The following is a 23,879-nucleotide window of genomic DNA, read 5'->3' on the forward strand; positions in this document are numbered from 1 at the left end:
TTCATTAGCATCTCCACCCTCTCACAAATTGCCCGAGGGCATTACTAATCCTTCCAACGAAAGCACTTAGAAGTTTGTCATTATTTGGACAATCGGTAACCTCCTACATCATCAATATGTGGCCATACAAACAGTTGATTAAACTTTAGCTACATATCAACTACACGGGGAGTTCAAATCAAGGGGAATGAACACCAGGCTAAAGCAGAGTGCAGGAAACTAACCACATCTGTAAGAATCATGCAAGCATCAATGACCAATTCCAGATTTTTCACCCACCATGGATTCTTGTTGATGGTCAATCCAACCACCCTTCTTCACGACACTCTTACTGGTCTGTACCGCCATGTGCTCCAGAATTATCTTGATCCTCTTCCATATAACCACTGGCTTCACTAGTATCCCCACCTGCACTTACATTATTTTCATTCACCTTCATTAGCATCTCCACCCTCTCACAAATTGCCCGAGGGCATTACTAATCCTTCCAACGAAAGCACTTAGAAGTTTGAAGGTAAGGAAAATCACCCTCTTCTCCCCAGGCATGAGGACCACTTCACCTTCACCATTCCTTACCACTTCTTCTATACGAGTATCCACCGTTCCATTATTTCTTCAACGATATCAAGCACCATCTCCTGCGAGGGGAAATCCTGGTTTTGCCATTAGAATAAATTTAACCATGCCATTTTCATTCAAAATAAATGAATAACCATAAACAAAAATCCAGTCAAGCCAAAACATATCTGTTGACAAAAGTAATCCATGTCTAAATTTAAAACCAGTTCAGCCATACTCAAACTTGAGTTAGGGAAACGTAGAAGTGTAAACACAATTTTAGTGCTGTGCTTTTATAGCATGACAAGCAAACATCCAATGCTACTACCCAGAACAATACCAAGAATAGTCATGGTTGAGGATGCCATGAATTGGTCGAAAAAACAGCTGACTGACAATAAACAAAAAAGTAACATGCCACAATCTTGTTGCATCTTCATCCCCAAATTCAAGCAGATTCCGGTACAGCTTACTTCAAAAACAACCAAACCCACTCCCACAAACTACATTCAACACAATAATAACATGCTGAACCATTCAGCGGATAGGAGAGCACAAGCACAAAGGTTCGGAAGAACGACTTGAAATAATAGAAATTTCAATCGCAGCAAAACATATACTATAGCCGAAAACAATATCAAGTACACTGTTGAACGAAAATTACGCAATACTGGCAGCCAAAGGACCCCCCTTCCCTCTCCTTTCATCCAGAGTTTCATTTATCGCTTCGGAGAAATGAAGATGGAATAATAAGAGAGAAATATAAAAAACCAAGCAAAATGAATGCCAGGAAAATTTTAAATTGTCAAACATATGCCAGCCCAACCCATGAACAGCAGGAAAGTAGATGAATGAAGTCACTTATGGTTTTCAAAGAAAGACAAGATGCATCATGGGCTCATTTCTTTGTTCAAAGCAATCAAAGAATAAGTGGGATGATATAAGAGAAATTATAAAACCAACCAAACGGCACGCCTGGAGTAGTTCACTATATCCTACTGGTTCATACAAACCTGAAATTTCACGCCGAGGAGATACAGTTCACGCAGACTCATCAAAATCACTTCCAACCACAAGTGATCTTTTCTCTACGGCGGATATAGTAGCCAAAAACACAAAATCTTAAAATATATCACACCGATAAATAGATATTGAAAGAAAAAATAATTATAAGGCATCCCAGTGATAAATCGAAAACATCGAAATGTTTGATGATATTACGAAAAAAAAAAAAACTACGGAAAAGAACTTTCAAGAATGTGCTCGAGGAGTAAAATGGGGTTCAAGAAGATCAAAGGGGTGTTGATAAGAAGAGAGAGGTATCCCTTCCGTACTCTTCAAAAAAATTTTCAAGCATTGCATACTCATTTGCCCTAAGAGCAAATTTGTCAACACAAAAAAGTGCTCCAATTGGATCGTCGGTATTAATAGAAAGCATTAGCTTGTAGATCTCATGTGCAGATCAGTAACAGCCCCTACGAACCATGTTCTGTGTGTGAGTGAATAGGGCCAAGAAAAGTGGCTTATTTGTGTCATGGCTATATTTCAGTTGACAGTTACCATGCAAAGGCGTGAATAATGGGAGCCATGCAGACTCCAATCCATGAAAGCATTTCACAAAATAATAAGCAGCATATTGGTGTTCTCTGCAATAGTTATGAGCATTTCAAAAATCTGTGCAATAATTAAAAGTGATTCAATATGATATAGGTGATATCTTAAGATGCTTGCAATGCCATTGACATCATGGATCCCTTTGGCAGCTTCAAATGCTCTTTGAGCTTGCATATAAAGGTTAAAGCAAACATCTAACATAAAACTCCAAAAACATATGTGAGTACCTAAATTAGTTTTGCCCTTTCCAGTTAAACCAGATTGGAAGCCCTCTCCAATTTTGATATAGCAATTAACTAGTTCTAGCATAAAACTAAAGGTTCTAACCAATTGGATTGTAAATCAATCTAATTGGATTGCCATAGTTTTATGAGTGGAGGATTTGAAGCACTAAAATAACATACGCATAGGTAAACCGTAAATGCGTAAATAGACTACCAAATCATTATTTCGTGTTTAAATATAACAAAATCACATATACATGATAAAATTATAGGGGATATTCTAGTTTGGTTTATCCAATCTAAGCAGAATATAAAGAAACCGATCATGTCTCTAGTTCAATCACGATTCAGTTTTTAAAACATCCACAAAACCCAGGTATTTGAACCCCAAAATTCAACACTAACTTTTATACTAACACATTTTGTTAGGCTAATAATGGTTTAAAGACAATGAAGAAAAATAAACATCGATTTGAAGACGACAACATTTACATCACCAACTTCGTCAACATTCCTACATGCTCAATGATATGGTAAAGATGAAGAAAATTGTAAACCTTGATCTAATATATTCTTCACGTGTAACATTTTCATATAACAACTATAACAAAAAAATTAAAAAGATTAGCCCTATGCTAACATATGACAGGATCTGCATAATTGAGTAAGGTCTAGGTCTACTTATAATGAAATACATCAGATCAACTTCCAATTGTCAATGTAAAGCAAGGTTATCCAGAGCAACTCCATAAGTAAGAACACATCTTAACATTTTATTATTAAAAAAGATTATGTAGATTGGAAATTACATCTTCCTCTCTTTGTTGGCTTTGGACCACGATTCATGGATATGACCTGCAAAGACACCTCACCATGCAACTAGTACAAAATGCAACGTCTAGGGACTTCTCTCTACCTTTCTGTTTCACATGGGGGAGAATGAGGATTAAGATTACACGAGCAATTCTTCGAGATGGAGATAGGTCCAAGTTGTTTTTTTTATTATCTCATACTGCAATTTGAATCTAACATTGGATGTATGGCTGACATTACAACCTATGGCCACAATTTGAGGGGTATCCTTTAGCTATGAAATTGGGTCATTATAACTCTCACAGCTTCTGCTACATCTGCTAAAAAATGAACAAAGCACTGCTGAGCAAGACCAATAATTGCTTCTTCTTCCGATCTTTACTTGATAGCAAAACCTTTAGGATGAATCTCCTCGATTTGTATATTTCCCTCACTGTCGGTACTTATTCCAACTTGCACACATTGAGTATGAAGCATTGTTTATAGGTAGTCTTCAACTTTTTTCGTAGGTTTTTCCGTTTCTGTTGATCTTTAATGCCACAGTTGGGGACAATGTCGTGATGTTTTCTAAGTTTTCAAGAAATCTTTTCATTTTTTCAATAATCATTTCCAATATTAAAAGATGAAGGAAGAAAGACAAATAGGAAAACATAAAAAATGACGACGACACTTCTTTGGCTTAGTTAGAAGGAATTTGACGCTCGTGTGAGGAAGAACCGGTGGTCAGCTCAAAGTGAATCTGGACCTCCTTGCCAGTATTATTAAAATAGAAAATAGAAATCACATTTGCCCCTCTTTGTTGGGTTTGGATCTCCATTCGTGAATATGAGCTGGAATAAATCTTCTAAGACAATTTGATCCGACTACTGTCCTCTTCAATCGATACACCGTCGAGTAATTTCCACTTTCAACAATCAGTGGGAGTTAAAGGTTCATGCTGTAGTCATGGTTCCCCTAATGGCAGCCCAAACTATCCCTGGCCATGCAGCTAGTGCAAAATGCAACGTCCGGGGACTTCTCTCTACCTTTTTGTTTCACACGGAGGAGAGTAAGGACAAGGATTAAATGAACTATTCTTCAAGACAGTGAATAGTCCAAGTTGTTTGTTTCTTATCTTATGTTTCTATTTGAATCTAGCATTGGGATGTAAGACTAACTTTCCAAAAAACACCAGCGAGAGCCAAAGTTCTCTCCCAAGACTAGTATCTTTCTCTCGGCCTTCTTCCCTTTTTACGTTGTTAGACACAAGTTATTATATTTATAGTAGCACTACCATAAAAAGCTTAAACAGACCTGTACAAAACACACAAAAAACAAAAAAAAAAAAAATCGGAGTGATGAAACTTTTGGAGTTGTAGAATGGGAAGCCTCAACCTTTGTTTCAAGAGGCTCCAAAGTCATTATGCCCTTGTAACGTTCATTAAAGACCTTTTTTTTCAGTACGTAAAGAGCATTTTGTGTATACACAAAAATATAGGTGAATAGACAACTCGTTATGTTATACTACTAAAGTGATCTCTTATCTTAATTAGAAGCATTATTTTATGGGCAGAATAACTTCTCTTCATCTCCTAAAAACACAATAATTATCTGAAAAAAAAAAAAAAAAGTTTCTTGGAAGACTAAGAAGCCACTACGACGCTCTCCCAACCTAAAGAGTAGGAATGGCAAAAATGGGAGAAGTGGTTCGGCGTGAACTCCCAGATCAGTGGAAAGGAAGAAAGCTAAGAAAAAAGGACGGTAGGGTGGTTTCCTCTGCTTGTTGACGAACTCCCACGGCAACTGCAACATCGGCTAAAAAACTAACAAAGCACTATTGAGAAACACCAATACTTGCTTCTTCTTCCGATCTTTGCTTTTTAGCAAAACCTTTAGAGTGAATCCCCTCGACCTGTATAATTTCCTCATTCTTGCAACTTATTCCAACTTACACACATTAAGTATGAAGCATTGTTTAGAGGTGGTCTTCAACTTTTTCGTAGGTTTTTCTGTTCCACTGATCTAAAACGTCACTGTTGCGAAAGCGTCATGATGATTTTTTAGTTTTCAAGAAATCTTTACATTTTTTTGATAATTTTTGTCAATAGTAAAAGATGAAGTAAGACAAAAAGGGAAACATGACAAATCACCACGACTCTTCTTTGGCTTATGTACAAGGGGTAAGACACTTGTGTGAGGAGGAACCAATGGTCCAACAATCCAAAGATTATTTGGACCTCCTACCTTTGATATTACTAAAATAGGAAATGGAAATCATAACTCCCCCTCATTGTTAAGTTCGTATCTCAATCCATGGATATGAGTTGGAAGAAATCTTGTAAGATAATTTGATCCCACTATACTCTTTGTGTTGTTCTTCGAGATGGAGATTGGTCCAAGTTGTTTGATTTCTTATTTCATATTGTTATCTAACTCTAACTTTGCATGTATGCCTCACTTTACAACATATGACCACAATTTATGGGGTATCTTATAGCTATGAAATGGGGTAATTGTAATAAGAATAGTAGACTTGTTCCTCTTATCTATTTCACTAGTAAAAACCAAAGTTATCTCCCTACACTAACCTCTTTCTCTCAGCCTTCTACCCTTTTTACATTATAAGAAGCATTAAGGTAGCACTACTACAAAAAACTTCAAAATACTTGTTTCATTATTCAACAAAATAACAGAGAAGAAAGTTTCAGAGTTGCAAAATGGGAAGCTTCAACCTTTGCTTCAAGAGCCTCCAAAGACATGATGTTGTTATAATGTGGTAATTAGATACTTTTTTTAGTAAGTAAAGGGAATTTTGAGTATACACAAAATATAAGTGTATAGACAACCTGATCTCTTATTTTAATTACAAACATTATTTTGTGGGCAAAATAACTTCTATTCATCTTCTGAAAATGCAATAATTAACAAAAAAAAGAAGTTTTCTTATAAGAGTAAGAAGCCATTAGAACACTCTCCCAACCCTAAGAATAGGAATCACATAAAAGGAGAAGTGGCTCTTTGTGAACTTCCGTATCAGTGGAAAGGAAGAAAGCTATGAAAAAGGAGGAGAGGATGGTTTACTCTTCTCTATTGACGAACTCTCACGGCTAATCTTACATCTGTTAAAAAATGAATAAAGGACCATTGACCAACACCAATACTTACTTCTTCTTTTGATATTTACTTGCTAACAAAAACTTATAAGTGAATCTCTTCAACCTGTACAATTTAAATTTCACAAGTTGAGTATGAAGCACTATTTAGAGGTGGTTGTCAACTTTTTACGTATGCTTTTTCCTTTCCACTGATCTAGAATGTCATTGTTGGGAGAACATCATGATGTCTTCTACGCTTTCAATGAATCTTTTCATTTTTTTCAATAACTCTTGCAAATATTAGAAGAAGGACGTAAAATAGAGAGGAAAACATAGCAAATCACAACAACACTTCTTTGGCATAGATATGAAGGATCTGGCACTCATGCAAGGAATAACTCACGGTCAACTCAAAGAGTATCTGGACCTCCTTCGCAATATTATTGAAATAGGAAATCACATTGCCCCCTCTTTGTTGGGTTTGGATCACAATTCGTGGATATGACCAAAAAAGATACCATGCCATGCAACTAGTGCAAAACACAACGTCTAGGGACTTTTCTCTACCTTTTTATTTCACAAGGGGGAGAATGAGGATGGGGATTATATGAGCTATTCTTCGAGATGACGATAGGTCGAAGTCGTTTCTTTTCTTATCTGATATTGCAATAACATTGGATGTATGACTGACTTTACAACCTATGGCCACAATTTGTGGGGTATCCTTTAGCTATGAAATTGGGCTATTATAATTGTCACGGCTACAGCTACATCTTCTAAAAAATGAAAAAAGCACTGCTGAACAAGACCAATAACTGCTTCTTCTTCCGATCTTTACTTTTTAGCAAAACCTTTAGGGTGAATCTCCTCGACTTGTATAATTCCCTCACTGCCGGTACTCATTCCAACTTCCACACATTGAGTATGAAGCATTGTTTATGGGTAGTCTTCAATTTTTTTCGTAGGTTTTTCTGTTTCTATTGATCTAGAATGCCACAATAGGGGACAACGTCGTGAGGTTTTCTAAATTTTCAAGAAATCTTTTCATTTTTTAAATAATTATTTCCAATATTAAAAGATGAAGGAAGTACGACAAATAGGAAAACACAAAAAATGACGACAACACTTCTTTGGCTTAGTTAAAAGGGATTTGACGCTCGTTTGAGGAAGAACCCAAGGTCAGCTACAAGTGTATCTGGACCTCCTTGCCAGTATTAATAAAATAGGAAATAGAAATCACATCTGCACCACTTTGTTGGGTTTGGATCTCCATTCGTTGATATGAGCTGGAATAAATCTTCTAAGACAATTTGATCCGACTGTCCTCTTCAATAGATACACCGTTGAGTAATCTCCACTTTCAACCATCAATCGGAGTTAAAGGGATCATGTTGTAGTCATGGTTCCCCTAATGGCAGCCCAAACTATCCCTGGCCATGCAGCTAGTGCAAAACAAAACGTCCAGGGACTTCTCTCTACCTTTTGTTTCACACGAAGGAGAGTGAGGACAAGGATTACATTAATTATTCTTCAAGACGAAGAATAGTCCAAGTTGTTTGTTTCTTATCTTATGTTGCTATTTGAATCTAGCATTGAGATGTAAGACTAACTTTACAAAATATGGCCACAATTTATGGGTTATTCCATACCTATAAAATGGGGTTACTATAACAAGGATAGTTGACTTGTTCCTCTCCTCTACATCAAAAGCGAGAGCCAAAGTTCTCTCCCAACATTAACATCTTTCTCTTGGCGTTCTTCCGTTTTTACATTATAAGAGATGCAAGTTATTATAATTATAGCAGTACTACCATAAAAAGGACAAAAATACCTATTCCATTATACAAAAAGGGAGAGAGAGAGAGAGAAGAAACTTTGGGAGTTGTAGAATGGGAAGATAGGGAAGGTTCAACCTTTGTTTCAAGAGGCGCCAAAGTCATTGTGTCCTTATGGTTCATTAAAGACTTTATTCAGTACGTAAAGAGAATTGTGTTTGCACAAAATTATAGGTGAATAGATAACTCGTTATGTTTTACTACAAAAGTGATCTCTTATCTTAATTAGAAGCATTATTTTATGCGCAAAATAACATCTCTTCATCTCCCAAAATCGCAATAATTATTTTAAAAAAAAAGTAAATGTTTTCTTGGAAGACTAAGAAGCCATTACGACACTCTCCCAACCCCAAGAATAGGAATGGCAAAATTGGAGAAGTGGCTCGGCGTGGACTCCCAGATCAGTGGAAAGGAAGAAAGCTAAGAAAAAAGGACGGTAGGCTGGTTTCCACTGCTCGTTGACGAACTCCCACGGCTACTGCTACATCTGCTACAAATGACCAAAGCACTATTGAGAAACACCAATACTTGCTTCTTCTTCCGATCTTTCCTTTTCAGCAAAACCTTTAGAGTGAATCTCCTCGACCTGTATAATTTCCTCATTGTTGCAACATATTCCAACTTACACACGTTCAGTATGAAGCATTGTTTAGAGGTGGTCTTCAACTTTTTTCGTAGGTTTTTTCCGTTCCACTGATCTAAAATGTCACTGTTGGGAAAGCATCATGATGTTTTTTTAGTTTTCAGGAAATCTTTACATTTTTTTTGATAATTTTTGCCAATAGTAAAAGATGAAGTAAGACAAAAAGAGAAACATGACCAATCACCACAACTCTTCTTTGGCTTATGTACGAGGGGTATGACACTCGTGTGAGGAAGAATCAAAGGTCCAACAATCCAAAGATTATTTGGACCTCCTACCTTTGATATTACTGAAAGTGGAAATGGAAATCAATGTCTCCCTCTCATTGTTGGGTGCCGTTCTCAATCCATGGATATGAGTTGGAAGAAATCTTGTAAGATAATTTGATACGACTATACTCGCATAGTTCTTCGAGATGGAGATTGGTCCATGTTGTTTCTTTTCTTATTTCATATTGCAATCCGACTAACATTAGATGTATGACTGATTTTACAACATATGACCACAATTAATGCGGTATCCTATAGCTATGAAATGGGGTCATCATAATTTACTTGTTCCTCTTATCTATTTCATAAGTAAAAGCCAAAGTTCTCTCCCTACACCAACCTCTTTCTCTCGGCCTTCTACCCTTTTTACATTATTATAAGGCATTATTATATTTATATTATCACTACCATATAAAACTTCAAAATACCTTTTCCATTATTTAAAAAAAACAAGAAACTTTCAAAGTAGCAATATGTGAAGCTTCATCCTTTGCTTCAAGAGCTACCAAAATCATGGTGTTCTTATAATGGGGTAATTAGATACTTTTTTAAGTAAGTAAAGGGAATTATATGTTTTTTTTCATAATTTTTGCCAATAATAAAAGATGAAGTAAGACAAAAAGGGAAACAAGACAAATCACCATGTCACTTCTTTGGCTTTTGTACAAGGGATCTGGTGCGCCTGTGAGGAAGAACATATGGTCCAACAATCCGAAGAATATTTGGACCTCCAAGCATTGATTTTTTTTTTTTTTTTTTGAGTAAAAAGGTGTGTATATATTGCTAGAGGAAAAAGGAAAGAGAACAATACCTGGCTGAAAAATATCTTCCTCCACAACAAGATGTTAGAGGGAAATGCCTAATTTAGCCTGTATATCCGCTAGGTGGTTAACGGATCTAAAAAACATTACCAATTACATTGCAATTCAGAAATTAAATTACAGATATCCTAGCTTTGATATTACTGAAATAGGAAATGCAAATCATGTCCCCTAATGGCAGCCCAAACTATCCCTGGCCATGCTGCTAGTGCAAAACAAAACGTCCAGGGACTTCTCTCTACCTTTTGTTTCACACGAAGGAGAGTGAGGACAAGGATTACATGAATTATTCTTCAAGACGAAGAATAGTCCAAGTTGTTTGTTTCTTATCTTATGTTGCTATTTGAATCTAGCATTGAGATGTAAGACTAACTTTACAAAATATGGCCACAATTTATGGGTTATTCCATACCTATAAAATGGGGTTACTATAACAAGGATAGTTGACTTGTTCCTCTCCTCTACATCAAAAGCGAGAGCCAAAGTTCTCTCCCAACATTAACATCTTTCTCTTGGCCTTCTTCCGTTTTTACATTATAAGAGATGCAAGTTATTATAATTATAGCAGTACTACCATAAAAAGCACGAAAATACCTATTCCATTATACAAAAAGGGAGAGAGAGAGAGAGAGAAGAAACTTTGGGAGTTGTAGAATGGGAAGATAGGGAAGTTTCAACCTTTGTTTCAAGAGGCGCCAAAGTCATTGTGTCCTTATGGTTCATTAAAGACTTTATTCAATACGTAAAGAGAATTGTGTTTGCACAAAATTATAGGTGAATAGATAACTCGTTATGTTTTACTACAAAAGTGATCTCTTATCTTAATTAGAAGCATTATTTTATGCGCAAAATAACATCTCTTCATCTCCCAAAATCACAATAATTATCTTAAAAAAAAAGTAAATGTTTTCTTGGAAGACTAAGAAGCCATTACGACGCTCTCCCAACCCCAAGAATAGGAATGGCAAAATTGGAGAAGTGGCTCGGCGTGGACTCCCAGATCAGTGGAAAGGAAGAAAGCTAAGAAAAAAGGACGGTAGGCTGGTTTCCACTGCTCGTTGACGAACTCCCACGGCTACTGCTACATCTGCTACAAATGACCAAAGCACTATTGAGAAACACCAATACTTGCTTCTTCTTCCGATCTTTCCTTTTCAGCAAAACCTTTAGAGTGAATCTCCTCGACCTGTATAATTTCCTCATTGTTGCAACATATTCCAACTTACACACGTTCAGTATGAAGCATTGTTTAGAGGTGGTCTTCAACTTTTTTCGTAGGTTTTTTCCGTTCCACTGATCTAAATGTCACTGTTGGGAAAGCATCATGATGTTTTTTTAGTTTTCAGGAAATCTTTACATTTTTTTTGATAATTTTTGCCAATAGTAAAAGATGAAGTAAGACAAAAAGAGAAACATGACCAATCACCACAACTCTTCTTTGGCTTATGTACGAGGGGTATGACACTCGTGTGAGGAAGAATCAATGGTCCAACAATCCAAAGATTATTTGGACCTCCTACCTTTGATATTACTGAAAGTGGAAATGGAAATCAATGTCTCCCTCTCATTGTTGGGTGTCGTTCTCAATCCATGGATATGAGTTGGAAGAAATCTTGTAAGATAATTTGATACGACTATACTCGCATAGTTCTTCGAGATAGAGATTGGTCCATGTTGTTTCTTTTCTTATTTCATATTGCTATCCGACTAACATTAGATGTATGACTGATTTTACAACATATGACCACAATTAATGCGGTATCCTATAGCTATGAAATGGGGTCTTCATAATTTACTTGTTCCTCTTATCTATTTCATAAGTAAAAGCCAAAGTTCTCTCCCTACACCAACCTCTTTCTCTCGGCCTTCTACCCTTTTTACATTATTATAAGGCATTATTATATTTATATTATCACTACCATATAAAACTTCAAAATACCTTTTCCATTATTTAAAAAAAACAAGAAACTTTCAAAGTAGCAGTATGTGAAGCTTCATCCTTTGCTTCAAGAGCTACCAAAATCATGGTGTTCTCATAATGGGGTAATTAGATACTTTTTTAAGTAAGTAAAGGGAATTATATGTTTTTTTTCATAATTTTTGCCAATAATAAAAGATGAAGTAAGACAAAAAGGGAAACAAGACAAATCACCATGTCACTTCTTTGGCTTTTGTACAAGGGATCTGGTGCGCCTGTGAGGAAGAACATATGGTCCAACAATCCGAAGAATATTTGGACCTCCAAGCATTGATTTTTTTTTTTTTTTGAGTAAAAAGGTGTGTATATATTGCTAGAGGAAAAAGGAAAGAGAACAATACCTGGCTGAAAAATACCTTCCTCCACAACAAGATGTTAGAGGGAAATGCCTAATTTAGCCTGTATATCCGCTAGGTGGTTAACGGATCTAAAAAAACATTACCAATTACATTGCAATTCAAAAATTAAATTACAGATATCCTAGCTTTGATATTACTGAAATAGGAAATGCAAATCATGTCCCCTAATGGCAGCCCAAACTATCCCTGGCCATGCAGCTAGTGCAAAACAAAACGTCCAGGGACTTCTCTCTACCTTTTGTTTCACACGAAGGAGAGTGAGGACAAGGATTACATGAATTATTCTTCAAGACGAAGAATAGTCCAAGTTGTTTGTTTCTTATCTTATGTTGCTATTTGAATCTAGCATTGAGATGTAAGACTAACTTTACAAAATATGGCCACAATTTATGGGTTATTCCATACCTATAAAATGGGGTTACTATAACAAGGATAGTTGACTTGTTCCTCTCCTCTACATCAAAAGCGAGAGCCAAAGTTCTCTCCCAACATTAACATCTTTCTCTTGGCCTTCTTCCGTTTTTACATTATAAGAGATGCAAGTTATTATAATTATAGCAGTACTACCATAAAAAGCACGAAAATACCTATTCCATTATACAAAAAGGGAGAGAGAGAGAGAAGAAACTTTGGGAGTTGTAGAATGGGAAGATAGGGAAGTTTCAACCTTTGTTTCAAGAGGCGCCAAAGTCATTGTGTCCTTATGGTTCATTAAAGACTTTATTCAGTACGTAAAGAGAATTGTGTTTGCACAAAATTATAGGTGAATAGATAACTCGTTATGTTTTACTACAAAAGTGATCTCTTATCTTAATTAGAAGCATTATTTTATGCGCAAAATAACATCTCTTCATCTCCCAAAATCACAATAATTATCTTAAAAAAAAAGTAAATGTTTTCTTGGAAGACTAAGAAGCCATTACGACGCTCTCCCAACCCCAAGAATAGGAATGGCAAAATTGGAGAAGTGGCTCGGCGTGGACTCCCAGATCAGTGGAAAGGAAGAAAGCTAAGAAAAAAGGACGGTAGGCTGGTTTCCACTGCTCGTTGACGAACTCCCACGGCTACTGCTACATCTGCTACAAATGACCAAAGCACTATTGAGAAACACCAATACTTGCTTCTTCTTCCGATCTTTCCTTTTCAGCAAAACCTTTAGAGTGAATCTCCTCGACCTGTATAATTTCCTCATTGTTGCAACATATTCCAACTTACACACGTTCAGTATGAAGCATTGTTTAGAGGTGGTCTTCAACTTTTTTCGTAGGTTTTTTCCGTTCCACTGATCTAAATGTCACTGTTGGGAAAGCATCATGATGTTTTTTTAGTTTTCAGGAAATCTTTACATTTTTTTTGATAATTTTTGCCAATAGTAAAAGATGAAGTAAGACAAAAAGAGAAACATGACCAATCACCACAACTCTTCTTTGGCTTATGTACGAGGGGTATGACACTCGTGTGAGGAAGAATCAATGGTCCAACAATCCAAAGATTATTTGGACCTCCTACCTTTGATATTACTGAAAGTGGAAATGGAAATCAATGTCTCCCTCTCATTGTTGGGTGCCGTTCTCAATCCATGGATATGAGTTGGAAGAAATCTTGTAAGATAATTTGATACGACTATACTCGCATAGTTCTTCGAGATGGAGATTGGTCCATGTTGTTTCTTTTCTTATTTCATATTGCTATCCGACTAACATTAGATGTATGACTGATTTTACAACATATGACCACAATTAATGCGGTATCCTATAGCTATGAAATGGGGTCATCATAATTTACTTGTTCCTCTTATCTATTTCATAAGTAAAAGCCAAAGTTCTCTCCCTACACCAACCTCTTTCTCTCGGCCTTCTACCCTTTTTACATTATTATAAGGCATTATTATATTTATATTATCACTACCATATAAAACTTCAAAATACCTTTTCCATTATTTAAAAAAAACAAGAAACTTTCAAAGTAGCAGTATGTGAAGCTTCATCCTTTGCTTCAAGAGCTACCAAAATCATGGTGTTCTCATAATGGGGTAATTAGATACTTTTTTAAGTAAGTAAAGGGAATTATATGTTTTTTTTCATAATATTTGCCAATAATAAAAGATGAAGTAAGACAAAAAGGGAAACATGACAAATCACCATGTCACTTCTTTGGCTTTTGTACAAGGGATCTGGTGCACCTGTGAGGAAGAACATATGGTCCAACAATCCGAAGAATATTTGGACCTCCAAGCTTTGATTTTTTTTTTTTTTTTGAGTAAAAAGGTGTGTATATATTGCTAGAGGAAAAAGGAAAGAGAACAATACCTGGCTGAAAAATACCTTCCTCCACAACAAGATGTTAGAGGGAAACGCCTAATTTAGCCTGTATATCCGCTAGGTGGTTAACGGATCTAAAAAAATATTACCAATTACATTGCAATTGAGAAATTAAATTACAAATATCCTAGCTTTGATATTACTGAAATAGGAAATGGAAATCATGTCTCCACCTCATTGTAGGGTTCGAATCTCAATCCGTGGATATGAGTCGGAAGAAATCTTGTAAGATAATTTGATCCCATTGTAAACTCCATGTCTGTCATATTCTGGCCTAAACACAATCAGACACACGCCAAGATGAACAAAATTGATGTTTTATGGCAATTCACTCCATACAAAACACACCTTCCATTGAAATTCAAATAAACATTTAAGAACCGTTTGCCTTCACTTACAAGGGAAGAAAAGACCAAAACGTATTTTAAGATAACTTTAAGCAATTTGGAATTCTTTTTTTAAGTGGCAAAAAATAAAAAAGTTTATTGAGTGAATCCTCCTTTTTTTTTCACAAAAGAACCTTATCATTGCTTTAAAAGAGCTATATCATCGCACCATGATATGGATATGGTTTCCATTATCACCAATTGATCCTCTAAAAGAACCTCCTCCACAACTTAGAAAAGAAACTTGAAATTAAATTAAAACCTAAGATAATGAAAGGTATTTAAATTATTTCTGTATAAAATTTCACAAATTAGGTGAACCAATGGGAAAGGGCAACGTAGGGTGGAGGCGGCCTTTAGTGTCAATATCCAAATCAGTAAAATGTAATGAAATCTTACAATGCTCCATAAGCACAAAGATAATTAGCTAATATGATTTTCTATCAATATGATGTAAAGGTCAATTTCAAAGAAATAGAGTAAGAAAACAATGAGAGAAAAATAAAGATAAACCTACTGGAGGTTGTTAGTTGTACCTGAAAGGCCCCATCAGTTCACGAGCCCGCCCTCGAGCACTTAATATCGTGATTGATATTTGCCTTCTCCCCACCACCTTTCATTGAAGAATGACAGGAGGTTCAATACACACACACACACATATATATATATATATGAAACACAGTTCCATACTGAAGCCAATTGCCAGTACCTACTGAAAAATCACAAAACATAAATGAGCCTACTTTAGTAATATGATGTCCATTGTCTCATATTCTAATACACTATAACTTCTTTCACAAAATACAACATTTTCCAAGGTCATGTTCCCCTATTTTGCATCTCATGAGTGCATGAAACATCTACCTCATCTTCCCTCAGAGACTAAATACCAAGGGGAAGCTAGATGTTCTTGTTACACAACCCGACTCTTAATTTCTGACACCCAATGTTCAATTTGAAAGCCATCATTATTTGGACAATCGGTAACCTCCTAAATCATTAATATGTGGACATACAAACAGTTGATTAAACTTTAGCTACATATCAACTACACGGGGAGTTCAAATCAAGGGGAACGAGCACCAGGCTAAAGCAGTGTGCAGGAACTAACGACTTCTGTAAGAATCATGCAAGTATCAATAACCAATTCCAGATTTTTCACCCACCACGGATTCTTGTTGATGGTCAATCCAACCACCCTTCTTCAAGACATTCTTACTGGTCAGTACCGCCATGTGCTCCAGAATTATCTTGATCCTCTTCCATATAACCACTGGCTTCACTAGTATCCCCGCCTGCACTTACATTATTTCCATTCACATGATCATTGGCTTCATTAGCATCTCCACCCTCTCACAAATTGGCCAAGGGCATTACTAATCCTTCCAACAAAAGCACTAAGAAGTTTGAAGGTAAGGAAAAAGACCTTCTTCTTCCCCAGGAATGAGGACCACTTCACCTCCACCATTTCTTACCGCTTCAGCTATATGAGTATCCACCATTCCTCCACCATTCCATTATTTCGTCAACGATATCAAGCTCCATCTCCTGTGAGGGGAAATCCAGGTTTTGCCATTAGCCTAAATTGATCCATGCCATTTTCATTCAAAATAAATAAATAACCATAAACAGAAGGGCAACCAAGTGTAAACATATCTGTTGACAGAAGTAATTCATGTCTAAATTTAAAACCAGTTCAGCCATACTCAAATTTGAGGTAGGATACTGAAACATAAAAGTGAAAACACAGTTTTAGTGCTTCGCTTTTACAACAAGACAAGTAAACATCGAATGCTTCCACCCAGAACAATAACAAGAATAGCTGTGGGGGCGGATGTCATGAATTGGTTGAAACAACAGTAGACTGAAAAGAAACAGAAAAGCAACATGCTAAAAATCTTCTTGTATCATCATCCTCAAATTCAAGCAGATTCCTGGTACAACTTACTTTAAAAACAGCCAAACCCACTCCCACAGACTACATTCAACACAATGATAACAAGCTGAACCATTCAGCGGATAGGAGAGCACAAGCAGAAAGGTTCGGAAGCACATCTTAAAATAATAAGAATTTCAATAGCAGGAAAACATATAATATAGCCGAAAACAATATCAGGAACGTTGTCGAACCAAAATTATGCAATACTGGCAGCCAAAGGTCCCGCCTCCCCCTCTTTTCATCCAGAGTTTCATTTATCTCTTCGAAGAAATGAAGAAATAGATGGAATAATATGAGAGAAATATAAAAAAAACAACTGAAATGAATGCCTGGAAATTTTAAAATGGTCAAACAAATGTCAGCCCAACCCAAGAACCGCAGACAAGTAAATGAATGAAGTCTCTTATGGTTTTCAACGAAAGACAAGATGTATCAAGGGCTCATTTCTTTGTTCAGAGCAATCAAAGAATAAGTGAGATGATATAAGAGAAATTATAAAACCACCCGAACTGCACGCCTGGGGTGGTTCGAGCAATAATGAAATTTCACGCCAAGGAGATAAAGTTAGCCCGGACTCACCTCTACGTACAAGTGATCTTTTCTTCACGGCGGATAGAGTTGCCAAACGCACACAATCTTAAAATCTATCACACCGATAAATACTGACAGAAAGAAAAAATAAAAATAAGAAGGCATCTCACGGGATAAAGCGAAAACATCGAGACGTTTGATGATATTACGAAAAGAAAGAAAACCACTGAAAAGAATTTTCAAGAATGTGCTAGAGGAGAAACATGGTCTTCAAGAAGATCAAAGGAGTGTTGAAAAGAAGAGCGCGGGTTTGGAGATCACATGCCTTCGAACATCATCGTCGTCAGGATGACGTACAGCAACGGCCAATCTACTCTGATGCTCCTCTTGCAGTTGGAGGACTCTCCTCAACAATCGTGCTGACATGGTGACAGTTTCTTACAGAATGAATTAGCACCTAGGGTGCCAACACACCGTTGCTTCGAGAATCAAATCCAATCAGCTCCCTCCGCTAATTTATTGTTTGCCGAAAGTCGAAATGGTTGCGGTTAACCGCTCGAACGCTCATAAGAAGGGAGGGATGCCAGCGGCCGGGTTCGGGCCCAAATTTTAAAACCCAAACCTGGACCCGTGATCTCGTTCCCCCTTGTTTCTTCCTCGTAACTTCGACCCGTCGGTCTAATAAGTGTCTTCCATTGTACCATATAATTCCATTTTATAAAACTTTTCTAAAATTATTTTTAATAATATAAAATTATATTATAATAGAGAATAATAAATGAAAAGTCAAGATAATAAAAAAGTATTAAAATTCTTTCTATATAAAATTTCTATATTTAAATGTAATTTTAAATCTTACAGTGCTTCATAAGCACGAGGGTGATTTTCCAACAATAAGATGCAAAGGTCAAATTTTCATACATATAGAATAGGAAAAAACGAAAGGTGAATAAAGATTGACCTACTGAAGCCACTTGATATCACGAACTCCCCCACTTGAGCCACTTGATATCACCATTGGCATTTGGCCTTCTTTCCGCAGCTGTATTCCATATTGAAGCAAATTGATACCGCCTACTGAACCAACACAGAACACAAAAGACTAAACTTAAGCAGTCAGTTCAATGTCCCACATTCTGATTCACTTTAACTTCTTTCACGAAATATAACATTTTCCATGATCATGTTCCCCTGTTTTGCATCTCATGAGCGAATGAAACATCTAGCTCATCTTCCCTCAGAGACTAAATAACATGGGGAAGCTTGATGTTCATGTTACACAACCCATCTCTGACACCCAATGTTCAATTTGAAAGTCATCTTTATTTGGTGAATCAGTAATCACCTAAATCATCACTTTGTGATCATACAAACAATTGATTAAACTTCAGCTGCATACCAGCTATAAGAGGAGTTCAATTCAAGGAACACGCAAGCTGAAGTCAATGAGCAGCCACTTCCAGTGCTGATACTGTAGGCAGGTAACTAACCACTTTTGTAAGAATCACGTAACCATCAAATGACCCATTCCAGATTTTTCACCCACCATGAATTCTTGTTGTTGATCAATCCAGTTGCCCTTCTTCACGACAATCTTACTGGTCGATACCACCATGTGCTCCAGCATTATCTTTATCCTCTTCCATATGAGCATTGGCTTCATTAGCATACCCACCTGCTTTTACACTATTTCCATTCAAATGGTCATTGGTTTCATTAGCATCTCCACCCTCTTGCAAATTGGCCAATGGCACTACTAAGCCTTCCAACAAAAGCATCAAGGGGTTCCGGTTTCGAAGGTCAGGCAAATGACCCTCTTCTTCCTCGGGAATGAGGAGTACTTCACCTCCACCATTCCTTACAGCTTCTACTATGTGTGGGCCCTGCATTGCTTCAGTGATACGTGAATCCACCATCATGTTCCTTGGCTCATCAGGTGGCACTATTGGTACTGAATCAGATAAATCTGAGAAATGAGAGTACCTAGATCAACACAGACAGAGGATGTGCAAGAATTAAAATGGTGGAAGAGAGGGAAAGTATTCAGAAAAAAATTTCATTCATGACTTACTCATTCTTCTCCGATAAAAAGGCTTCCTACCTCACACAATCCCAATCTCTAGCTTCACTTTTGTTAAGATTTATGAAATCTATTACTAGGTGTGCAGCCTCTTTGAGCAACTTCTGCAATTCGGGGAATCTCCAGAGCAGATAATTTATTTCCATGTACATTCGAATAAGGTGATCCAAGGAAGGATTCCCAGCCTTGGCTGATCCAAAAAAGACATGCTTCAGGATTTTCGTCCAAACTGCTTCCTTCAAAGGTGTCTTCTCTACCAACTTTTTTAGGACCAAAGGGTGAAGCAGCAAAGCCTGTTTCATTAGATCAACAGATGTAGCTTTTTCAGCCTCCATGAGGCCATCCTTCTCAAGATAGAAACGTGAAACAGCAAGGGAGTAAGAGAAGTTTGGGAACAACCAGAGAGAGTTATCGCTTCTATATTCCTTAGCAAACCTTTCAAGCCATGCATACTCCTGTGCCCTAAGAGCAAAATAGTCGACACAAAAAAGTGCTCCCATTGGGTCGTCGGTATCAATAGAAAGCAACAGCTTGCAGATCTCAAAAGCAGATCGGTGACAGCCCCTCCGATCCATGTTCTGCATGTGAGTGAAGAGGGCCGAGAAAAGTGGCTTATTTGTGTCATGGCTATATTTCAGTTGACAGTTACCATGCAAAGGGGTGAATAACGGGTTGCCATGCACACTCTAATGCATACAAGCATTTCGCAATATAATCAGCAGCAGATTGGTGTTCTGCAGAGAACTTCAAAATCTCTGCAATGGTTAAAAGTGACTCAATATGATATGGGTGGTATGTTAAGATGCTTGCAATGCCATTGACATCAAGGATTGCTTTGGCAGCTTCAAATGCTCTTTGAGCTTGCATATATGAAGGGGAATGTACATATCTGAAGAAACACAAACCCAGTAAGAAATGAGTAAGAAAAATCATGGCAGCCATATCGTGTGACATATAACGGTTAGAGCAAATATCTAACACAAAACTTCAAATGCATATCTGAGTACCTGAAGTAGTTTTGCCCATCATTAGTTTCCAGAAACTCCATGGATAAAGATCCATCCCAACGAGGCCAATATCCTGATGGAGAAACAAGATTTGTTTTCCTGTGGCTGAGACCTCCACGTCTTGATCTGCTATTGCTGTTATTTTCAAATGAGCTCACAACTTTAGATCCAAATATCCTTCTTAATTCATTCTCAGCCCTAAGGTAATTGGGATCAACCGCAAGTACAGATTGTGTAAGGTCAGCCAGAACCTTAGAATTAGTCACGAATTTGATTGTCCCAAATGATTTTTTATGGTTTGTCAATGACAAGCTTTCCAGGATCTGATCAAGTGATTTTTCTGCTTCCCCAGCTCTGCCGTTAACAGATGTTCGAGTTTCTTTGGACTTCTTCTTCTTTTTCTTCTGTTTGTGAATGGCTACTGCATCGGAAGAGTTGTTGACCCCAAAGGGTTCTTGTTTAGCCATTTTACAAGTAGAAGTTTCTTCAGTGATATCAAGTTCAACCTCCTGCGAAGGGAAATCCAGGTTTCATCATTAGTCTACTACAATTGAACCATGATATTTTCATTCAGAAAAATGAATAACCATAAACAGAAATAATTCATATCTAAATTTAAAATCAGTTCAACAATACTCAAACTTGAGGTAGGATACCGAAACATAGAAGTGCAAACAAGGTTTGTAGTGCTTTTGTACCATGCTTTCACAGTGTGACAAGGAAACATCCAATGCTTCCACCCAGAAAAATATTGGTAACAATACCAAGGATAGCTGGGGGGGAGGATGCAATGAAGTGGTTGAAACAACAGGAGACTGACAAGAAACAGAAAAGTAACATGCTCAGAATCTTCTTGCATCTTCATCCTCAAATTCAAGCAGATTCCCGTTATAGTTTACTTTAAAAACAGCCAAACCCACTCCCAAAGACTACATTCATCACAATGATAACAAGCTGAACCATTAAGCGGATATGAGAGCACAAGCACAAAGGTTCGGAAGCACTTCTTGAAATAATAAGAATTTCAATAGCAGCAAAACATATAACCGATAATATGAGAGAAATATTAAAAACAACCAAAATGAATGCCGGGAAATTTTTAAATGGTCAAACAAAAATCAACCCAACCCAAGAACCGAAGACAAGTAAATGAATGAAGTCTCTTACAGCTTTCAAGAAAGACAAGATGCATCCAGGGCTCATTTCTTTGCTCAGAGCAATCGAAGAATAAGTGAGATGATAGAAGAGAATATAAAACCAAACAAACTGCACGCCTGGGGCAGTTAGCTATATCCTATTCGTACAAACACTCTCAACTAGATGTACAATCATGAAATTTCTAGCCAAGAAGACAGTTCGCCCGGACACATCGAAATCACCTCTAACGACAAGTGATTTCTTCACGGCGGATACAGCTGCCGAACGCACAAAATCTTAAAACATATCACACGAATAAATACAGATGGAAAGAAAAAATAAAAGCAAGAACATCGAGACGTCTGACAATATTACGAAAAGAAAGAAAACTACTGAAAGGAATTTTCAAGAATGTGCTCGAGGAGAAACCTGGTTTTCAAGAATATCAAAGGGGTTCTGAGAAGAAGAACACGGGTTTGGAGAACCCATGCCTCGTCATCATCGTCGTCAGGATCAGGTTCAGCGTCGGCAAATCTACTCTGATGCTCCTCTTGCTGTCGGAGGACTCTCCTCAACAGTCGAACCGACATGGTGACAGTTTCTTACAGAATGAATTAGCAACTTGGGCTCCGACGAACAGTTGCTTCGAGAATTAAGGCTCGGCGTTCAAGCTTCAACGTCAATAGTGCACATAACAGAGCACGGAGGGAAGGAAATCAACTCCCTCCGCTTATTTACTGTTTGCCAACAGACGAAATGGTTGCGGTTAGCTGCTTGAACGCTCATAAGAAGGCAGTGATGCCAGTGCCGGGTTCGGGCCGGGTTTTTAAAACCTAAACCTGGACTCGGTTCCTTGTATCCTCGACTCATCGGGCTAGGAGTATTCTATTTTACCATTTATTTAACTTTATAAAATTTATTTAACTATATAAAAAATTTAAAAATTAAAATAAAAAATATATAATGCATAATGTATAAAAAAAAGAGTTAATAATATAAAAGTATATGATAATAAAAAATAATATGACGATTTAAGAGAATTATGTCTTTTTATTTTTAATGTTATTATTTTTTTTTAAAAGTAATTGAAGTATTCGATTCAAGACTAAAAAACCTTGTTCTAGCCTAGAGGGTGAGAGAAAAACCCCAAGCCAATAAAAAACTTTTTAAAATAAAAAATATAAAAATATCTTGTTCCAGCCTAGAGGGTGACTTAAAAACCACACCCATATAAAACTTTTAAATTTTTAAAATGAATAAAATATATATATATAACGTATAAAAATTTTGATAATATAAAATATAAAATAATAAAGAATAATATGACAAATTAAGAGAGTTTTGTCTATTTATTTTTAAAATTAATTGGAAGTATTTGATTCAAGACTCAAAAATTTTGTTCTTGTCTAGAAGGTGAGAGAAAAATGCCAAGCCCAGGGTTTTTGGAGTCATAGTTACCTGTTTAACCTAACCCTATGCACAATCTCATGACTACTATAGGAATCGAGTGAAATATAGACAATGGTTCACTGATCAACTCAAACTCCAAAATCAACTTAGACACATGAAAACTGAAGTGGGAGATTAACAACTCTTGTAATAATATTTAAGGGGAGTCTAGACACATATTCAACCTATCCATTCTCGAATTTAAGTCAAATTGATAGAATTATGAATCAAGTTATTGAAAAAATATAAAACAGACTATTGCAAGAGTACATGGAGTGTGAAATTGATCAAACTATCTAACACCAAAACAAAGTCCCAGACAATTTCTTTGGTCTAATTTATATCTTGGTTCATGTGACATTCTTGTCTAAACTTTTAACTAATGTAGTCAAAACTCAAGACCAATTGATTCAATTAGCCTAGAGTGAAAGCTCTTTCCAATTTTTGTATACCAATTAACTGGTTCCAATATAATACTAAAGATTCTAACTAATTGGATTGGCATAATTTTATGTGTAGGGGATTTTAAGCACTAAATTAACATAGGCTTAGGAAAACAATACATGTGTAAGTAGACTACCAAATTGCTATTTTGTGTTTAAATATAATAAAATAACATATATTTGATAAAATTATAAGTGATATCCTATTTTAGTTTATCCCATTTAGTAGGATAAAAAGAAATCGTTCATTTCTCTAGTTTGATGGTAGTTAGTTTTTAAAAAATGGTTTTTGACAATAGTTTTTGAACCCCAAAATACAACACAAACTTTTATGTTAACACATTTTAGTAGACCCGTGACAAATTAAAGATGACCAAGAAAAATAAAGATCCACTTGT

At 36.5% G+C, this 23,879-nt stretch overlaps 1 protein-coding gene and 1 pseudogene across 3 annotated transcripts; both read right to left on the reverse strand.

Annotated features, from left to right (window-relative positions):
* Positions 1–557: 557 nt before the first annotated feature.
* On the reverse strand, positions 558–17,491 carry LOC137958424 (uncharacterized). 3 transcript variants are annotated; one of them, XM_068805433.1, is made up of 6 exons: positions 17,414–17,491; positions 16,322–16,443; positions 16,062–16,190; positions 15,432–15,508; positions 14,683–14,783; positions 13,113–14,555 (listed from the first exon to the last, which is right to left on the reverse strand). In XM_068805433.1, the coding sequence occupies exons 2-5, from the start codon at positions 16,361–16,363 to the stop codon at positions 14,684–14,686; spliced, it is 348 nt and encodes a 115-aa protein (XP_068661534.1). In that variant the 5' UTR covers positions 16,364–16,443; positions 17,414–17,491; the 3' UTR covers positions 13,113–14,555; position 14,683. The 3 variants fall into 3 exon arrangements, with proteins under 3 accessions (XP_068661548.1, XP_068661541.1, XP_068661534.1); XM_068805447.1 differs by lacking the exons at positions 13,113–14,555; positions 14,683–14,783 and adding an exon at positions 558–638; XM_068805440.1 differs by lacking the exons at positions 13,113–14,555; positions 14,683–14,783 and adding an exon at positions 558–653.
* Positions 17,492–18,768: 1,277 nt separating this feature from the next.
* Positions 18,769–22,179, reverse strand: LOC137961371 (uncharacterized; annotated as a pseudogene).
* Between the last annotated feature and the right edge of the window lie 1,700 nt (positions 22,180–23,879).

This window comes from Aristolochia californica, unplaced genomic scaffold (assembly GCF_029961685.1).
Source record: "Aristolochia californica isolate CCGP_79_NKW_82.1479 unplaced genomic scaffold, dmAriCali1.0.hap1 SCAF_1, whole genome shotgun sequence".
NCBI lineage: Eukaryota > Viridiplantae > Streptophyta > Magnoliopsida > Piperales > Aristolochiaceae > Aristolochia > Aristolochia californica.

What these genes read in the sequence shown, in the direction of transcription:
- LOC137958424 (XM_068805433.1), bottom strand. Translation starts at nt 16,363, where the DNA reads ATGGTGGAGGTGAAGTGGTCCTCATTCCTGGGGAAGAAGAAG. An exon ending in ACCATCAACAAGAATCCGTG is followed by an intron (nt 15,509 to 16,061) that starts GTGGGTGAAAAA and finishes CTTCAATGAAAG; the next exon opens with GTGGTGGGGAGAAGGCAAAT. An exon ending in GAACTGATGGGGCCTTTCAG is followed by an intron (nt 14,784 to 15,431) that starts GTACAACTAACA and finishes GATTGTGTTTAG; the next exon opens with GCCAGAATATGACAGACATG.